This window comes from Sus scrofa, chromosome 14 (assembly GCF_054392235.1).
Source record: "Sus scrofa isolate SSC_HxYL_T2T_F1_AM1 chromosome 14, Sscrofa_HxYL_maternal_Yorkshire_Landrace_v2.0, whole genome shotgun sequence".
Classification (NCBI taxonomy): domain Eukaryota; kingdom Metazoa; phylum Chordata; class Mammalia; order Artiodactyla; family Suidae; genus Sus; species Sus scrofa.
The window spans coordinates 133499048-133516256 of NC_139396.1; the positions used below are offsets into that span (position 1 = coordinate 133499048).

General features: G+C 38.2%; 1 protein-coding gene across 20 annotated transcripts in view; it reads left to right on the plus strand.

Moving 5' to 3' along the window:
• Positions 1-17209, plus strand: part of CUTC (cutC copper transporter) — a 32862-nt gene that overhangs the window by 5373 nt on the left and 10280 nt on the right. For 8 of the 20 annotated variants that reach the window (XM_084995075.1, XM_084995076.1, XM_084995077.1 and 5 more), the window contains 5 exons: positions 850-909; positions 6248-6457; positions 7356-7391; positions 10638-10771; positions 16075-16102. In XM_084995075.1, coding sequence (XP_084851201.1) covers positions 850-909; positions 6248-6457; positions 7356-7391; positions 10638-10771; positions 16075-16102 — 468 coding nt within the window. Of the gene's footprint in view, positions 1-849; positions 910-6247; positions 6458-7355; positions 7392-10637; positions 13012-15307; positions 16103-17209 lie in introns of all 20 variants that reach the window. The other 12 variants (XM_084995083.1, XM_084995084.1, XM_084995081.1 and 9 more) reach the window with 5 other exon arrangements.

Consider the following 17209-nt stretch of genomic DNA (forward strand, 5'->3'; position numbering starts at 1 on the left):
GGTTCCTAGTCGGATTCGTTAACCACTGTGCCACGATGGGAACTCCTGATAGTTCTTTTGCTTTCAGCATTTTCTCAATCTTAAAATTATCTTTATTTAAGCTACTTAAAAATAACGGGCTTCTTTTAAAGCTAAGAATAATAAAGACGTTCTTGGAAAAGATTGCTGTATTTTTTTTTTTTAAATCAATCCTCTATTGAGTCAGCATTCCACAGTGGTGAGTCCAGAAACTTCTTTATTCTAAATCTCTAACTTGTGCATAGAGAGGCAACCTTATAATACAAAATTTCAAGAGATCTAGCTTAACTTGAATTAATTTTTATATTTATTTATTTATTTATTTTTGCTTTTTAGGGCCACACTTGTGACATATGGAGGTTCCCAGGCTAGGGGTCCAATTGGAGCTAAGGCTGCCAGCCTACACCACAGCCACAGGAACGTGGGACCTGAGCCTTCAATCTATACCACAGCTCACTTCAACGCCAGATCCTTAACCCACTGAGCAAGGCCAGGTTTCTGAAGCCGAAACCTCTTAGTTCCTAGTTGGATTCATTTCTGCTGCCCCACGATGGGAACTCCTTGAATTAATTTTTAAATTTGGCTACCAGTAGCACAATATAGGTTGCAGAATATAGTTGTGTTTAAAAATAGAGTTTTACTCTGGTTTTATAATTTGATTTCTCTCAGTTTCTAAGGCTCTTTGTTCTATATTAAGGAAAAAATGTTCAGGTTGCTGTTTAATAAAGACTTTATTTTGAACAATAACTTTTGAGCCATGCTTTTCAAAATTGTTCTTAATTTTTTTAATTTAAAAAATTTATTCTGCTGAGCAATACTTTTTTATTACAGGTGCCGGTCGCATTGAATTATGTTCTGGCTTATTGGAAGGAGGAACCACACCCAGCATGGGTAAATATCCATTTTTTGTTTTTGTTTATTTGTTTGTTTGTTTTTATCACATCTGTAGTTGTATAATGATCGTCACAATCCAATTTTACAGGATTTCCATCCCACAACCCAAGCACATCCCCCCAACCCCCTAAATTGTCTCCTCCAGAGACCATGAGTTTTGCAATGTCTGTGAGTCAGCATCTGTTCTGTAAAGTTCAGTCTGTCCTTTTTTCAGATTCTACATATTAGTGAAAGCATTTGATGTTGGTGTCTCATTGTATGGATGACTTCACGTAGCATGATAATTTCTAGGTCCGTCCATGTTGCTAAAAATGCTGGTATTTCGTTCATTTTAATGGCTGAGTAATATTCCATTGTGTATATGTACCCCATCTTCTTTTTTTTTTTTTTGTCTTTTTGCCATTTCTTGGGCCGCTCCTGTGGCATATGGAGGTTCCCGGGCTAGGGGTCGAATCGGAGCTGTAGCTGCCAGCCTACACCAGAGCCACAGCAACACAGGATCCGAGCCGCGTCCGCGACCTACACCACAGCTCATGGCAACGCCAGAACCTTGACCCACTGAGCAAGGGCAGGGATCGAACCCGCAACCTCATGGTTCCTAGTCGGATTCGTTAACCATTGCGCCACGACGGGAACTCCAATTTTTTTTTTTTTTTTTTTTTTTTAACCCCATCTTATTGATCCATTCCTCTGTTGATGGACATTTAGGTTGTTTCCATGTCTTGGCTATTGAAAAGAGTACTGCAGTGAACGTTGGAGTACATGTGTCTCTTTTTTGCGAGTCATGGTTTTCTCTGGGTAGATGCCCAGGAGTGGGGTTGCTGGATCAAATGGTAGTTCTGTTTTTAGTTTTCTGAGGAATCTCCATACTGTTGTCCACAGTGGTTGCAGCAATTTACAATCCCACCAACAGTGTAATAGGGTTCCTTTTTCTCCACATCCTCGCCAGCTCTTATTGTTTGTAGACTTTTTGATGATGGCCATTCTGGCTGGGATAAGGTAGTACCTCATAGTGGTTTTGATTTGCATTTCTCTAATAATGAGTGACGTTGAACATCTTTTCATGTGTTTCTTGGCCATCTGCATGTCTTCTTTGGAGAACTGTCTGTTTAGATCTTCTGCCCATTTTCTTTCTTTTTTTTTTTTTTTTTTTTGTCTATTTTGTCTTTTTGTTGTTGTTGTTGTTGTTATTGTTGCTATTTCTTGGGCCGCTCCCACGGCATATGGAGGTTCCCAGGCTAGGGGTCCAATCGGAGCTATAGCCACCGGCCTACGCCAGAGCCACAGCAACGTGGGATCCGAGCTGCGTCTGCAACCTACACCACAGCTCACGGCAACGCCGGATCGTTAACCCACTGAGCAAGGGCAGGGATTGAACCCGCAACCTCATGGTTCCTAGTCGGATTCGTTAACCACTGCGCCACGACGGGAACTCCTGCCCATTTTCTGATAGGGTTGTTTGTTTTTTTGGTATGGAGCTGCAGAAGGTGTTTATAAATTTTGGAGATGAATCCCTTGTCAGTTGATTCATTTGCAAAGATTTTCTCCCATTCTGTGGGTTGTCTTTTTGTTTTGTTTAGGATTTCCTTTGCTGTGCAGGAACTTTTAAGTTTGATTAGGTCCCATTTGTTTATTTTTGTTTTTATTGTCATTACTCTTAAGAGGTGGATCTGAGGAGATGTTGCTGTCGTTTATGTCAGAGACTGTTTGGAGTATCCATTTTTTGGATTTACCAAAGGAGTTTTTAGAGTTTGGAGACATAATTTGTTTCATTGGGATCCTTTACTAAAGTTACTAACATGTTAACTATGCCATGGATTTGATATTAGTTAGAAATTTTATGGTTGCAAATAAACTTGACTATCTGAGATGTGATCAAATAGATCTTTTTTTCTTATATATCAAAAAATTGAGAATAAGTTACTGTTAGTGTTGGTTCATAAGCTCTGCAGTAATGTCAAGGACATTAGTCTTTGTGTAGTCATTATACATTTTGCTTTTACCTATGTTAAAAATTTGATACTGGAGTTCCCATCGTGGCGCAGTGGTTAACGAATCCGACTAGGAACCATGAGGTTGCGGGTTCGGTCCCTGCCCTTGCTCAGTGGGTTAACAATCTGGCGTTGCCGTGAGCTGTGGTGTAGGTTGCAGACGCGGCTCGGATCCCACGTTGCTATGGCTCTGGCGTAGGCTGGTGGCTACAGCTCCGATTGGACCCCTAGCCTGGGAACCTCCATATGCCGTGGGAGCGGCCCAAGAAATAGCAACAACAACAACGACAAAAGACAAAAAAAAAAGACAAAAAAAAGACAAAAAGACAAAAAAAAAATTTGATACTGCTTTGTTGTTATTTTTCTTAAAGAGTCAATTATCTTGTAAAGAAATTTAAATAATAAGACAATTATATTTACCCACATGTAGTTACCATTTCTGGTGCTCTTCCTTTATATAGATTTATATTTTTGCCTGGTTTCCTTTTTCTTCTGCCTGAAGTCATTTTTTTAACATTTTTTTGTAGTGCAAGTGTGCTGGTGATGAATTCTTTCAGCTTTTGTATATCTTTCCCCATTTTTTTGGAAGATATTTTTACTGGGTATAGAATTCTAGGTTGGCAGTTTTATTCTTTCAGGACTTTAAAGATGCTTCTCCATTGTTATCTTCTTGATTATATTGTTTCTCACAGGAATCCTACTGTCGTCTAAACCTTTGTTCTTTTCTGTGTAATTTGTCTCTATTCTCTTGTTGTTTTTAAGAATTTGTTCCTTTATTTTTGGTTTTGAACAATTTGATTATGAAATACCTGAATGTAGTTTTCTTCATGTTTCTTGGACATGTTTGTGTGTACTTTCCATCACATTTGGAAAATGTTCAGCATTCACTGTCCTCCACTGGCTCAGAGACTTCTGTTAACTTATATTAGGCTGCTTGAAGTTATTCCTCAACTTACTGATGAACTACCCTTTTTTTTTTTTTCTTTTTTTTCTTTTTTGGTTGTACCCACAGTGTATGGAGGATCCAGCTGCAGCAATGCTGGATCCTTCACTCACTGTGCCACAACCAGAACTCCATACTACTTTTTAAAAAAATCTTTTTCTCTGTTTCACTTTCAGTAGCCCCTATTTCTTTATTTTCAAGTTTACTAATCTTTTCTCTGCAATGTCTAATTTCTGCTAATCCTGCCCAGTGTATTTTTTCATCCCACACATTGTAGTTTTCATCCCTAGATATGAGTTTGTTGTTATATTGCTCATGTTGCTTTTTAACTTTTTTGAACAAATAAAGTTATACTAGCTATTTTAATGACTTGGCTTTTAAATCTAACATCTGTGTCAGTTCTAGGTTGGTTTTGTTTGATTTATTGTCTCATGATGCATCTTATTTTCTTGGCTGTTAATTTTCATTCTGTGCAAAACTTTATGAATTTTACTTTATTGGGTAGTACTGAGGCAAGATGCTCTGTGTACTCTACCCAGTGCCCCATGACATCTTGAAATTTTCCTGTCTGGCAGGTAGGAACATGCCTTATTCTTGGCCTGGTATAAATGATAGTCACTCTTACTTCTAATTTTTTTCAGTGAATCTTTCCATGGCCTTGTGTAGTTGGCTTGCATGCAAATGCCAGTCAGTTCTCAGATGCATATTATTGGGGGCTGGGGCCGAGGAGCAGGAGGAATCTCTGCAGATCTCTAGGGTTCTCCTCTCTGCCCTGCTATTCTCTCCTGTGAGCTGAGCCATTTGGTCTCCTTGGACTCTCAGCTTTGTCTCCTCAACTCAGAGAATTCTCAGGGTTCCCCCTCCCTATTCTGTGGCCTAGAAAACTCTCAAGATAGTAATCTGGGGCATTCAGAGAGCCCACCTCATTTGTTTCCTGTCTTTCAGGCATCATTATCCTTTCTTGCAGCCCATTGTTTCATATATTTTGTCTGTTTTTTTGGTTTTATAGGTGGAAGGATTAATCCAGTTTCTGTTACTCTGTCTTGGTCAAAAGCAGAAGTTCCTATATGAATTCTTGACTTCTATATTTTACTCTAAGGTGGATGATAGCATTATTTACTATAAGAGGTTTATATGTGCAATATCTACAGTGGCCTTTTGGACTCTTCTCACTAAAATAAAGAAGGGCATTCCTTGGCCTTTCTATGAAATACCTAGAACATATCTGTAATTTGAGTGCAATCTGTTTTTTGCAGCAGTAGTCATGCATAATTCATTGCTTGGTGTTGGGCATATTGCTGTTCCATGCAGAATCGGGGTTCTTGTAGCAAGGAAAAAGTAGTAAATTCATGTAGGGTAAATACTAATGGTGCCAGCCACAGATCTTATACCATTGAGGGTTTCTGAACTAGCCACAAGTTGTGTCAAATTGGGGTACTTTTATTTATATATCTACTCATAAAATCATGAGTAAGTACAGCTTTTTTCTTTTACCATATCTCTTACCACAAAAGGCTTTGCTAAATATGTTTGTCGGAAGTCCTATTGCCACTCAGTGGCAACGAACCCGACTAGTATCCATGAGGATGTGGGTTGGACACTTGGCCTCATTCAGTGGCTAAGGCTCTGGTGTTGCCATGAGCTGTGGTGTAGGTCATAGATGTGGCTTGGGTCCTGTGTGGCTGTGGCTGCAGCATGGGCTGGCAGCTGCAGCTCTGATTTGACTCCTGGCCTGGGAACTTGCATATGCTGTGGATGCAGTCTTAAAAAGCAAACAAAAACAAAAACAAAAACTTTGTCCATTAAGAAGTCATAAACTTTAGAACTATGTAAACATCTCTATGGTAGGTAATCATCAGGAAGAAGGAGAAACTAGATCTCAGGGAATACACTGGCAGAACATAAAGCCCGATAGTTATTACCTTTTCAGATGTCACATTCCAGTAAAAGAATTTTTGTTGAGTTAGCTGACAAGTACTTTTAAAATGCAGTAACTTCCTTCTATTTCTAAATTGTTCTTTTTTTTTCTTTTTGTTTGTATCTGACGCATGTGGAAGTTCCCTGCCTGGGGATCAAACAGCCCATGCCACAGCTTCAACCTAAGCCACGGCAGTGACAGTACTAGATCCTTAATTCACTGAGCTACCAGGGAATTCTTAAATTGTGCTTTTTTTAATGCTTGATTTTCTTATTACTTAACTTCTAGTATATGTATACTTTTCTTCTCAGTGTCTCCTTTCCCTTTAGATCTACTTTCTATAGTTTACTCCATCAATTCTTCATTTCTTGTAGAAATGATACACCAAAGCAAATGTAAAAGACCAGTAAAATAATGTTATTGAATTCCTTGAGCATTTAGCTCATATTTGAATTTTTATTAGTCTGCTCCCTATTATTGCAGGTGTCCTTCAAGTAGTGAAACAGTATGTTCAGATCCCAGTTTTTGTGATGATTCGGCCCCGTGGAGGTGATTTTTTATATTCAGATCGTGAAGTTGAGGTGATGAAGGCTGACATTCGTCTTGCTAAGCTTTATGGTGCTGATGGTTTGGTATTTGGGGCATTGACTGAAGATGGACACATTGACAAAGAACTGTGCATGTCCCTTGTGGGTAAGAATTTGTGTCTGATACCAAAAAACTTCTAATGATGATTGCATTGAATGCTCCCAGTACGGAAAAACACAAAACTGACTTTTTATTCATACCTGCAGGCACTTATACTAACCTATTTTATTTTAGTTTAATTTTTTCTTTTTAAGACTACACCTGCAGCACATGGAAGTTCCCAGGCTAGGGGTCAAATCGGCACTGCAGCTTCTGGCCTGCATCACAGCCATGCCAAATCCAAGCTGTAGCTTACAGAAACGCCAGATCCTTAGCTGACTGAGTGAGGCTGGGGATCAAACCCACATCCTCATGGATACTAGTTGGGTTCTTAACCTGCTGAGCCACAATGGGAATTTCTATACTAACCTATTTTAAACAGTAATTATTTAGGTGTTTGGAGTAGAGAGCATGTGTGCCATAGCCTTCCTGTCTCTCCTCAGTTGCTATAGATCGGGTTCTGCTACTGTTCCTATAGGGGTTAAGGGAAGTTTACCTTGATTCCTTTAATCATAGCACCAAAAACTTCAATAGCTGTTTAGTTGGTAAGGATGGGGAGATGTAGAGAGGACAGAAGCAAACTACCTATATTACTAGGCCAAAGTATTTCTTGAAGATTCTCAGGTGTAAGTAATAGATGTAATGCTGACCTTATAGTTATCAGATCATACAGTTTTTATTTGGTGCCTCTAAGGAGTAGATGACTATTTCTTTTTAATATGAAAAGCAGAGATTAATAACTTTTGAATTTGTAAAGCTACCGTTTTTTAATTATTTTACTTCATTGCCTTCACTTAGGGGAAGAAAGTTTAAAAAAAGTCCTAATTCTAACATGGTGAGTTCTATAAATAGTAATCAGTGATGATCTCTTCGTTCATGTTGTTATATGATTTTCTTTTTACAGCCATTTGCCGTCCTCTGCCAGTCACTTTCCACCGAGGTGAGTGAAGTTTTAGAAGTTCATTGAAATTCTGTTAAATGGTGCCAGTTTTCTCATTTCACCAAATGCTGCAACCTTTTTGTGGACACAATTCTCTAGTGTTAAAGTATTACCAGTTTTTTGTTTTGTTTTATTTTTGGCCACACTTCTGGCATGTGAAAGTTCCTGTGTTTTTGGCCACACTTCTGGTACGTGAAAGTTCCTTTGCCAGGGGTCAAACTCACATCACAGTTGTGACCTGTGGCACAGCTGCCACAGCCCTGATCCTTAATCTGCTTTGCCACAAGGGAACCTCCACCAGTTGTTTTTTTTAATAGTAATCATGGAACTAACAGTTATAAATTTAGAGATACACAATTTCTGGAAAATACAAAGCCTTAGTTATGAAAAGTTGTTAAAAGTAGAAGGTGGTGATATTGGGATATAACAGAGGGAGAGAATAAGCATTGCCTACAGGTGCATGTCCTTGTTACTGCATTCGTAGGAAGAATCCTGAGATTGATTTTTATTAGATTGCCTCAGGTCATGTGCAGTCCCAAAAAGAATAAATCACCATGGCCAGTGAAATGAAATGTGCTGCTTGGTTTAAGCCAGACAAGACCATTCCAGAACTAGGAGTGAGGTCAGCTTTCCCAGATGAATATAAAATTCATGGAGGAGTTCTCATCGTGGCTTAGCGGGTTACATACCTGATTAGTATCCACAAGGATGCGGGTTCAATACCTGGCCTCGCTCAATGAGTTAAGGATCTGGTGTTGCTGCAGATGCAGCTCAGATCTGGCATTGCCATGGCTCTGGCGTAAGCTGGAAGCTGCAGCTGCAATTCGACCCCTAACCTGGGTTCTTTCATATGCCACAGGTGCGGCCCTAAAAAAAAAATAGAAAGCAAAAACCAATAAAACAAAAAACAACAAAACAAAGATTCATGGGCAGAGACGAGATGGATATCTGGTGGAGAATAGGATACTATTAGGAAGGAGGAAAAAAGAAATAGATGCTGGACAGTCAGTGAACAAATGTTCCCTATATTTGTATAAAATTATTTTACATTGTTGATAGCTTATCTGCATCAGAATATCTGCAAAGTATCTGATAATTTTACATAAAAACACTTTCTGGGATGTCCTCTCATGGCTCAGCAGTTAATGAACCCAGCTAGTATCCATAAGGACCCAGGTTTGATCCCTGGCCTCAGGCAGTGGGTTAAGGATCTGACGTTGCCATGAGCTGGGGTGTAGATCACAGATGTGGCTCGGATCCCGAGTTGCTGTAGCTGTGGCATAGGCGGGCAGCTCCAGCTCTGATTGTACCCCTGGCCTGGAAACCTCCGTGTACCATAGGTGCAGCCCTAAAAATGCACACAAAAAAAGCAACTTTGTATTTCTAAATCAGACAGTTGTAGTTTCCACATACTTCTACCTAGCGTTGGTAAAGTAGAGGAAAAAGTGTGAATTTTGCCTTCAGAGACACTGTTATTACACATGTAAAGAAGTATAATTTTTTTGACTTGATAAGCATAAGAAATTATTGAATGTTTTTCTGTCCTTTTGAGTAAACATCCAAAGATTAGAATGAGAGTGGACACCGGCATTTGCATCCATTTATAGAAATTAGATATAAAGCATTCGTTATCCTTATTTCTCTTTTAAATTAATGATACCACCAGAAACCGTTTTCTTGACTTACTGTTTAGCAATGCTTCTCATATACTAGCAATACTAAAAGATGTTAGATCACTTAAAAATTAGAACTTTGAGGTCAGCCAAAAAAAAGTTTTAGGAGTTCCTGTTGTGGCGAAGCAGAAACAAATCCAGCTAGGAACCATGAGGTTTCGGGTTCGATCCCTGACCTCACTCAGTGGGTTAAGGATCCAACATTGCTGTGACCTGTGGAGTAGGTTGCAGACTCAGCTTGGATCCTGTGTTGCTGTAGCCGTGGTGTAGGCCAGCTGGTACAGCTCGGATTTGACCCTTAGCCTGGGAACTTCCACATGCCGCAGGAGCAGCCCTAAAACAAACAAACAAAAAAAAAAGTTTTCATATATGAAAAAACTTAAATTAGTGTACATTTATCTGAAAAAATATAGTTTAAAATTTGATACTATAAATAATTCAAAATAAACCCATCTTATAGAATGTATTTTTCTTTTTCTGTTTTTTTTATATTTTCCATCATGGTCTATCCTAGGAGATAGGATACAGTTCTCAGTGCTTATTTTTCTGATCTAAAACCAAGAAAATAATTTCGATTTTCTGCTCTTTTCCCTTAATAAATTTAACAAAAATATTTTCATGATTTTAAATTGTTATATTGTATTTAATGAAGTACTATGAAGTGTATCCCTGGTGAGAAGGTACTGCCACAGAAAAAGGAAAATCCTCTGAGGTATATTTAGCTTTTTACAGACAATGAAGGGTAAGAGGAGGGTCTACCGCTAACCCATCATAGATTAGCACTTGCGTAGCATATGGCAGTGCTAAGAGTTTTGTTTGAGGTTCCTAGTGCCACTTTCCTCAGTGAGGGGGAGAAAAATCTCTTAAAAAGTGGGATGGAGTTGATACTTCACATAGTCTGTCATAAACAACTCTCTTATATGAGTCTTGAGTACATGAGGGTAAAGTGATTAGTATAAAATATTAGTTAACAATGAGAATGTGAACCAAGGCCTTTTCTAGAAATGGTGAGTGTAATGTTTTCATTCTGTTGAAGCAGTTTGTCTGAAGCCTTAGAGCAGACTTTCCCAAATTTGAATCACTTGCCTAACACATTTACAGTTTTACCATATCTGAGTGTTACCTGTGCAAATATATTTAATAATTTTCTTAAAATCTTGAGTACATTTATTTTGAGGAGAAACTTTATAACTAATGAAAAATGGAAACTTTTCACTTTGAATCTGCATTTAAATAAATGTATCTATCCAAATGAGTACCATCTAAAATCATCGTGCACGCTGGTGGTATGCACACTGTGGTGTGCTGGTAAACCGGTTCTCAGGAAAAAAAAAAAAAAATGGCCTGATTTGTAGCATTTGTTGATTTCTGTAGTTTAAATACTCCACCTTGACTGAGTTCAAGCTGCCAATGGAGTAACAGCCATGCTTACAAATTTCCTGAATGTTTAACCGTTGACTCTTGCAAGTCAGGATGAACGAGGTCCAGCATACACTGTGTGTATACTACATTTTGGAAAAGCACTGTATTAGAAATATCTCTTCAGAATTCAAGTCACTTTTATTTGTTCCAGCCTTTGACATGGTTCATGATCCAATGGCAGCTCTAGAGACCCTCCTAACTTTGGGATTTGAACGAGTATTGACCAGTGGATGTGACAGTTCGGCACTAGAAGGGCTACCCCTAATAAAGCGACTTATAGAACAGGTACTCACAATTTCTTGCCTTTCTTCCTAAGACTCTGTTGTGGCTATTCCTGATTTTCTGTGGCTCAGCTAGGTTGCAAAACTTCAAATTACTGACTTTGTAGTAACATATTACTGCCATATAATGTCGGCAGTAACATTTATATAACTTTTTATTTCTTTCATATGGGCATTTCTTTTGGCCACACCCATAGCATAAAAGTTCCCTGGTGAGGGATCAAACCCGCACCACAGCAATGACCTGAGCTGCTGCAGTGACAATGCTGAATCCTTAACCTGCTGTACCACAAAGGAATTCCAGGAGCATTTTTAGTAACTGAGGCTCTTAAGGCCAAATTATAGATAATTCCTAAAAAGCTGATCTAATTCAGATAACCACAGCAAATTTTACCCTTTTATTGTCATTAGCATTGCATAAATTAAGCTATATCTTACTGTCAGCCTATGTATACTCTCATATAAAATTTGAGAAAATTATCTTTTTGGGTGAATTCTAAAGCTAAAACTGTATTCTTCTCTCATCTCTCCCCATCTGTCAAGGTAGGAGAAAACATATTTTTCTCTTTCATGATTTTCCCCTTGTGTATATGAGTTAGCATCATTTGTTGAACAGTCAGAAGATAGCTTTGTAATTGTAGTATGTCTGTGTTTTTCTGACACCAGTCCAGAGGTATTCTAAGTGAGTATGGACTTTGAGATGAGAATGTTCTGAATTTGATATAGATTTGACACTTGCTATATAAGGTTGACTAGATCACTAGCCTTTAAGCCTCTGTTTCCTCATGTGTGAAATTGAGATTAGTTTAATCCTTTATGGGGTTTCTCAGTGTTGATAGAGATTGGTATAAGAGATGGGGCTCTTGGGAAGAGCCTTTGCAGAGTGCTTGATTTACAATAGATTTTAGTACATGTTAGTGTCTGTAGTTATTATTACTGTTATTACTAATAATATTATTTAGTCTTTTTGTGTAGGCATCTGCTTATGTTTACTTTATATAGCCATGAAAATAATTTTCAAAAATTTCACATGAGGATCTGATGAACTTTTCTAGGCTGGAGCTTACCGGTTTTATCAATATTGGTGTATAATAGGTGCAGAGCATTTGCACTATGGTGGTGACCAAGGAGCGTGTGTGGTATGTGTGTGTGTGTGTGGTCAGTGCCTTTACAAACTAGTGCACAATAGGCACTTTTATAGAGGAGGCAATTTTTTTTTCTTTTCAAGGCCACTCTTACAGCATATGTAAATTCCCAGGCTAGAGGTTGAATCAGAGCTACAGCTGCTGGCCTATGCCACAGCCACAGCAACGCCAGATACGACCTGGGACCTCCACCACAGTTTTCGGCAACACTAATCTTTAACCCACTGAGCAAGGCCAGGGATTGAACTGCATCCTCAAGATACCATGTCGAGTTCTTAATTCCCTGAGCCACAACAGAAACTTCAGAGCAGGTAGTTTTAATAGAGTGTTATAAAAGTACTGTGGGAGCGCACTGGAGAAAAATTTACCCCAGATTTGAGAGATCAGGATTGGCAGTAGTTAGCTTCCCAGAAGAAAAGATCTCCATGCTTCAATGTCTTACTGATTTGAAGGGCGATTAGGAGTCATCACTGTAAAAGGGAGTGCGGAGAGGGAGAATGGAGGGATGTTCTGTGTAAATGAAGTAGTATATGCAAAGGCCTAGGAGCAAAAGTGAGCAAAACTTACTCAGGCATTGAAGAATGACTATAATGTTGCATTGTGAAGAGAATAATACTGTCCAGAGCCTTGAAAACTATTTAAGACTTTGTATTTTATCCTTGGTGCACAGGGGAATCTGAAGGGTTTTAAAACAGAAGAATTGATGAATCATGTTTCCATTTTTAAATGGTTACTCAGTATGGAGTAGAGAGTAATTGTCATAGTCATGTGTTACATTTTAGAATATCTGGGAGAGAGAGGGAGAGAGAGAGATTTGTAGTTTAATTGGTTGGCAGGAAGAGATGGGTTAAGTATTCTTATACACTTTATTATTATTATTGTTACTTTGCTTTTTCGGGCCACACCTGTGTCATATGGAGGTTCCCAGGCTACGGGTCTAATCGGAGCTACAGCTGCTGTCCTATGCCAGAGCCACAGCAACTCGGGATCCGAGCCACGTCTGCCACCTACACCACAGCTCATGGCAACGAAAGATCCTTAAAGATCCTTAACCCACCAAGGAAGGGCAAGGATCAAATCCACAACCTCATGGTTCCTAGTCGGATTTGCTTCCACTGCACCACAACGGGAATTCCTAACTTTACTTTTTTTAAGTAAAAATAATATGTATTTAAGGTGTACAACACGGTGTTTTGGTATATGTATACAGAATGAATTGATTACAGTCAAGCTCATATAAATCTGCTCATATAGTTAACTTGTGTGTGTATGTGCAATGTGTGTAATGAAAGCACCTGAAAATCTACTCTTTGCAAATTGTTAGTATTGAGTGTAGTATTGACTATAGTCATCATGCTATACATTAGATCTCTAGACTTATTCATCCTATGTAACAACTTTGTACCCTTTAACCACTGTCTCCCCATTTCCTTCACCTCCTTACCCCTGGTAACCACCACTCTATTTTCTACTTCTTTGTATTTTACATTTTTCGATTCTACATACAAATGAAATCACACTCAGAGTTCCTGTCATGGCTTGGTGGAAACGAATCTGACTAGTATCCATGAGGTTGCGGGTTTGGTCCCTGGCCTCGCTCAGTGGGTTAAGGATCTGGCATTGCTGTGAGCTGTGATGTAGGTTGCAGATGCGGCTCAGATCTGGCATTGCTGTGGTGTAGGCTAGCAGCTATAGCTCCCATTCGACCCCTAGCCTGGGAACTGCCATATGCCACAGGTGCTGCCCTAAAAAGACAAAAAATAAATGAGATCATACTAACTATATTTTTTTGAAGCAATTACATAGCCGTATACTAGTTAAAGCTTAGGATTGGGGATTAGAAATGTCTATGTTTAAATCCTGGTTTTGTCACTTATTAATAATAACCCTGGACAATTTGCCTAAACTTCAGTTTCCTCACCTCTACAAAGCTAGCATAATAGCGCCTACATCCTAGAATAGTTGTGGATTACTTCAGCACAAGGTCTGACACTTAGTAAGTGCTCTATGTTGGTAAATCACTTTGATAGCCTTCGGTAAGCATATAGTTCTAAATAATTTTTTATGGAAGGCAAAAAAAAGTGATAGAATTCATCTCTTTTAACATTTGTCCATGTTTCGCAAAGCTTTCAGTTGGAAGAAACAGTTAAATAAGACTTTTTGTTCCTAAAATCATTTCAGCTTTCTAGATAGTAAATATTTAGTTTTGTGGGTATTTTGCTTTAGTTCTTTTGAGGATACTAAACAGTCTTGTTTCACTTATTTCTCTTAACAGTTATTAAATTTTATGAAATAGACCCCTTACCCTTTTACTCTCTGTTTCATTTCATTGCTTTATTTTTTTTCTTTGTATGTACTTATTGCTTCCTGAAATTTTATAAATATACCTGTCTGTTGTCTGTTTTCCTTGAACATGTAATCTCCATGAGAGAAGGAACTTTCTCTTGCTCATCATGTCAGGGAGGGAAAACTTTTTCTTTACCCTCTTAGGTTCAGTATTTGAGGTCCTGTGAATTAAACTAACTAAAGACAGATTAGAAGAAAAGGATTGTGATCATCCGTGTGTGTGTGGGTGTGTGTGTGGGTGTGTGTGTGTGTGTGTGTGTGTGTTTGGGAGTTCACTAAGAGATGTGACTCAGAGATGCTTAGAATTGGGGTCTTATGTGCCATCTTAATGGGTAAAGAGGAGTGGGGGGAAGAGGGCATTTAGAGACAACAGTGGAAGGAGAAGGGGCATTTATGAGAAAACAAATGACTTGGGAAAAATTATTGGATCCTTAGAAGAATAGGTGGGAGATAGGATTTTATGATGTCTCTTTGGGTGTGGTGCTGTTGAGTTGATCCCAGGGAAGAGATTTATGACTGTTAATTTGTTTTCACTTCTTTTGGGAGGCTCTGATTTTAGTCAGGGAAGGAATTTCAGGAACCCAAGTGCCTTTAGCTCAAAATTGTGTGCCACAGTGATATATTTTGGTCCCCTTCAATCACATTATCCCCATACCTGCAACAGTGTCTGGTACATGGTAGGCACTTAATAAATATTTGTTGGATGGATGGAGGAATAATTAAAGTGACTTCTGATAAACACTTTCATGATACATCAATTTGATCAGGGTTTTATTCTGTAAATTAACGAACTTGACGGTTGGTTTTTTGTTTTTGTTTTTTTTGTTTTGTTTTGTTTTGTTTTTTTGCTTTTTAGGGCTGCACTCTTGGCACATGGAGGTTCCCAGGCTAGGGGTCGAATCAGAGCTACAGCTGCCGGCCTATACCACAGCCACAGCAACACCAGATCTGAGCCGAGTCTGCAACCTGCACCACAGTTCATGGCAACGCCAGATCCTTAACCCACTGAGCAAGGCCAGGGATTGAACCTGCAACCTCATGGTTCCTAGTTGGATTCGTTTTGGCTGTGCCACGATGGGAATTCCTGACATGTTATTTTTAATCTTATCATTGTTACCTGCTTACTACTAGTGGTTCCACTGAGTATACATTTGTAAAGGGGTGGTTTCCTTTTGACTTTCAGTGATACTGAGTGTACCACCAAAATTCATTTAGTAAATGGGATAAAAATTAGTATAAAAGTAGGGAAATCTCAATACCTATCCTTCTGGAATTATCAGAAATTAAATCAATTCATATAGTTCAGTTCTTTTACTTGATATCCAGTAAAAGGACCTGTGATTTTAATTTGTATAATAAGCTAGATAATTTAATTGAAGATACATAATTTGAATAGATTTTTTTCAGTAATTTACAAGTATGCTATACATAATAGCATAATCTTTTTAAATTCAGCTACTTCCATTCCATTGCATACCAAGAACTTGGAATTAGTATTAGGGATATTTTTCAGTAATGGCTTTTCTTAAGGTGGTGTGATTAGTCAGTATTTATATTTTATTCTCCTTTTCTTTGTGTTTATAACAGTGTAAGTCTTAAAAGCAATATAATAAAACATTTCTGGATAGAAAGAATTATTATGCTAACCATTTTATTTACCCAGGATCACAAAGAAAGAAAAGATCTGTTGAAAATTAGATACTAGTAGTTATTTAATGATTTTAATACAATTTTATTTCTGTTTTCACTGCCTTATTATTCCATTTAAGAGAAGGACATTAAAATTTACTTGTTTATTTTTTTTTTCTTTTTTCAGGCAAAAGGCAGGATTGTGGTAATGCCAGGTATTTATTTATCTATCCATTTACCAGTGTAACACTGAACTGTAGTGAGGAAGAGCAAAGGAGGCAGGACAGTATGGGGGAAAGTATTATTACATGGTGCTTGGAAAGAATATATAATTTGATTAAAATGTTGAATTTTGTTGATTAAGGTTGGGAGATTCGTGCTGCAATTTAAAACTGTATCTGAGGAACCTTCTAGTAGGAATTAGCTCAAAGAAGAGCAGTTTTCTCCTTGTTTGCTTCCCCATAGTATAAAATTTTGTGACGGTTGTAGATACTCATTTCTGGTGAGGCACACAAAGTTTGGTGCTGCTGCACTGGGATAGGGTCAAATGTCCTAGTTGTTGACAAGGTGTAAGCAAACATTTAGCTAATATCCCTGAATAATATAATATTCAGTTTCTGAAAATCTCTGATCACCAAATTCTTCCTTGTAGCCAGACTGTTGGATTACATGTTCCTAATGACAACTGTAAGATCAATTAAGTACATAATGGCGTATTAGATATCAACAATTTTTAAAGAATTAGATAATGTGCCCTAGATCCAGAGTGAGATGAATATAAAGACAATCTTAATTTTTTCTTGTTAAATCCCTCAAACATATAAAAAAAGTGGAAAATGGCATAATGAATACTCATGTATTCGAATCCTTAACATTTTGTCACATTTGTCTCCTCTTTTTTTATCCTGTGGTATTTTAAAATTAAAGGCTTTGTGACAATTTATCTTTGTACATCTCTAAAAAATTAAGGGCATTTTACTATAACCACAATAATATTATCACATCTATTAAAATAAACGCTAATTCCCTAATACCTCTTTAATACTCAGCCAATGCTCTCCTTTCTCTAATTGTACTCAGAATGTTTTTTATAGGAGTTCCCGTTGTGGCACAGTGGAAACAAATCTGACTAGGAACCATGAGGTTGCGGGTTCGATCCCTGGCCTTGCTCAGTGGGTTAAAGATCTGGCATTGCCATGAGCTGTGGTGTATGTCGCAGACTGCTCGGATCCTGAGTTGCTGCGGCTGTGGTGTAGGTGTAGCTCTGATTCGACCCCTAGCCTGGGAACTTCCATATGCAGCGGGAGCAGCCCTAAAAAGCA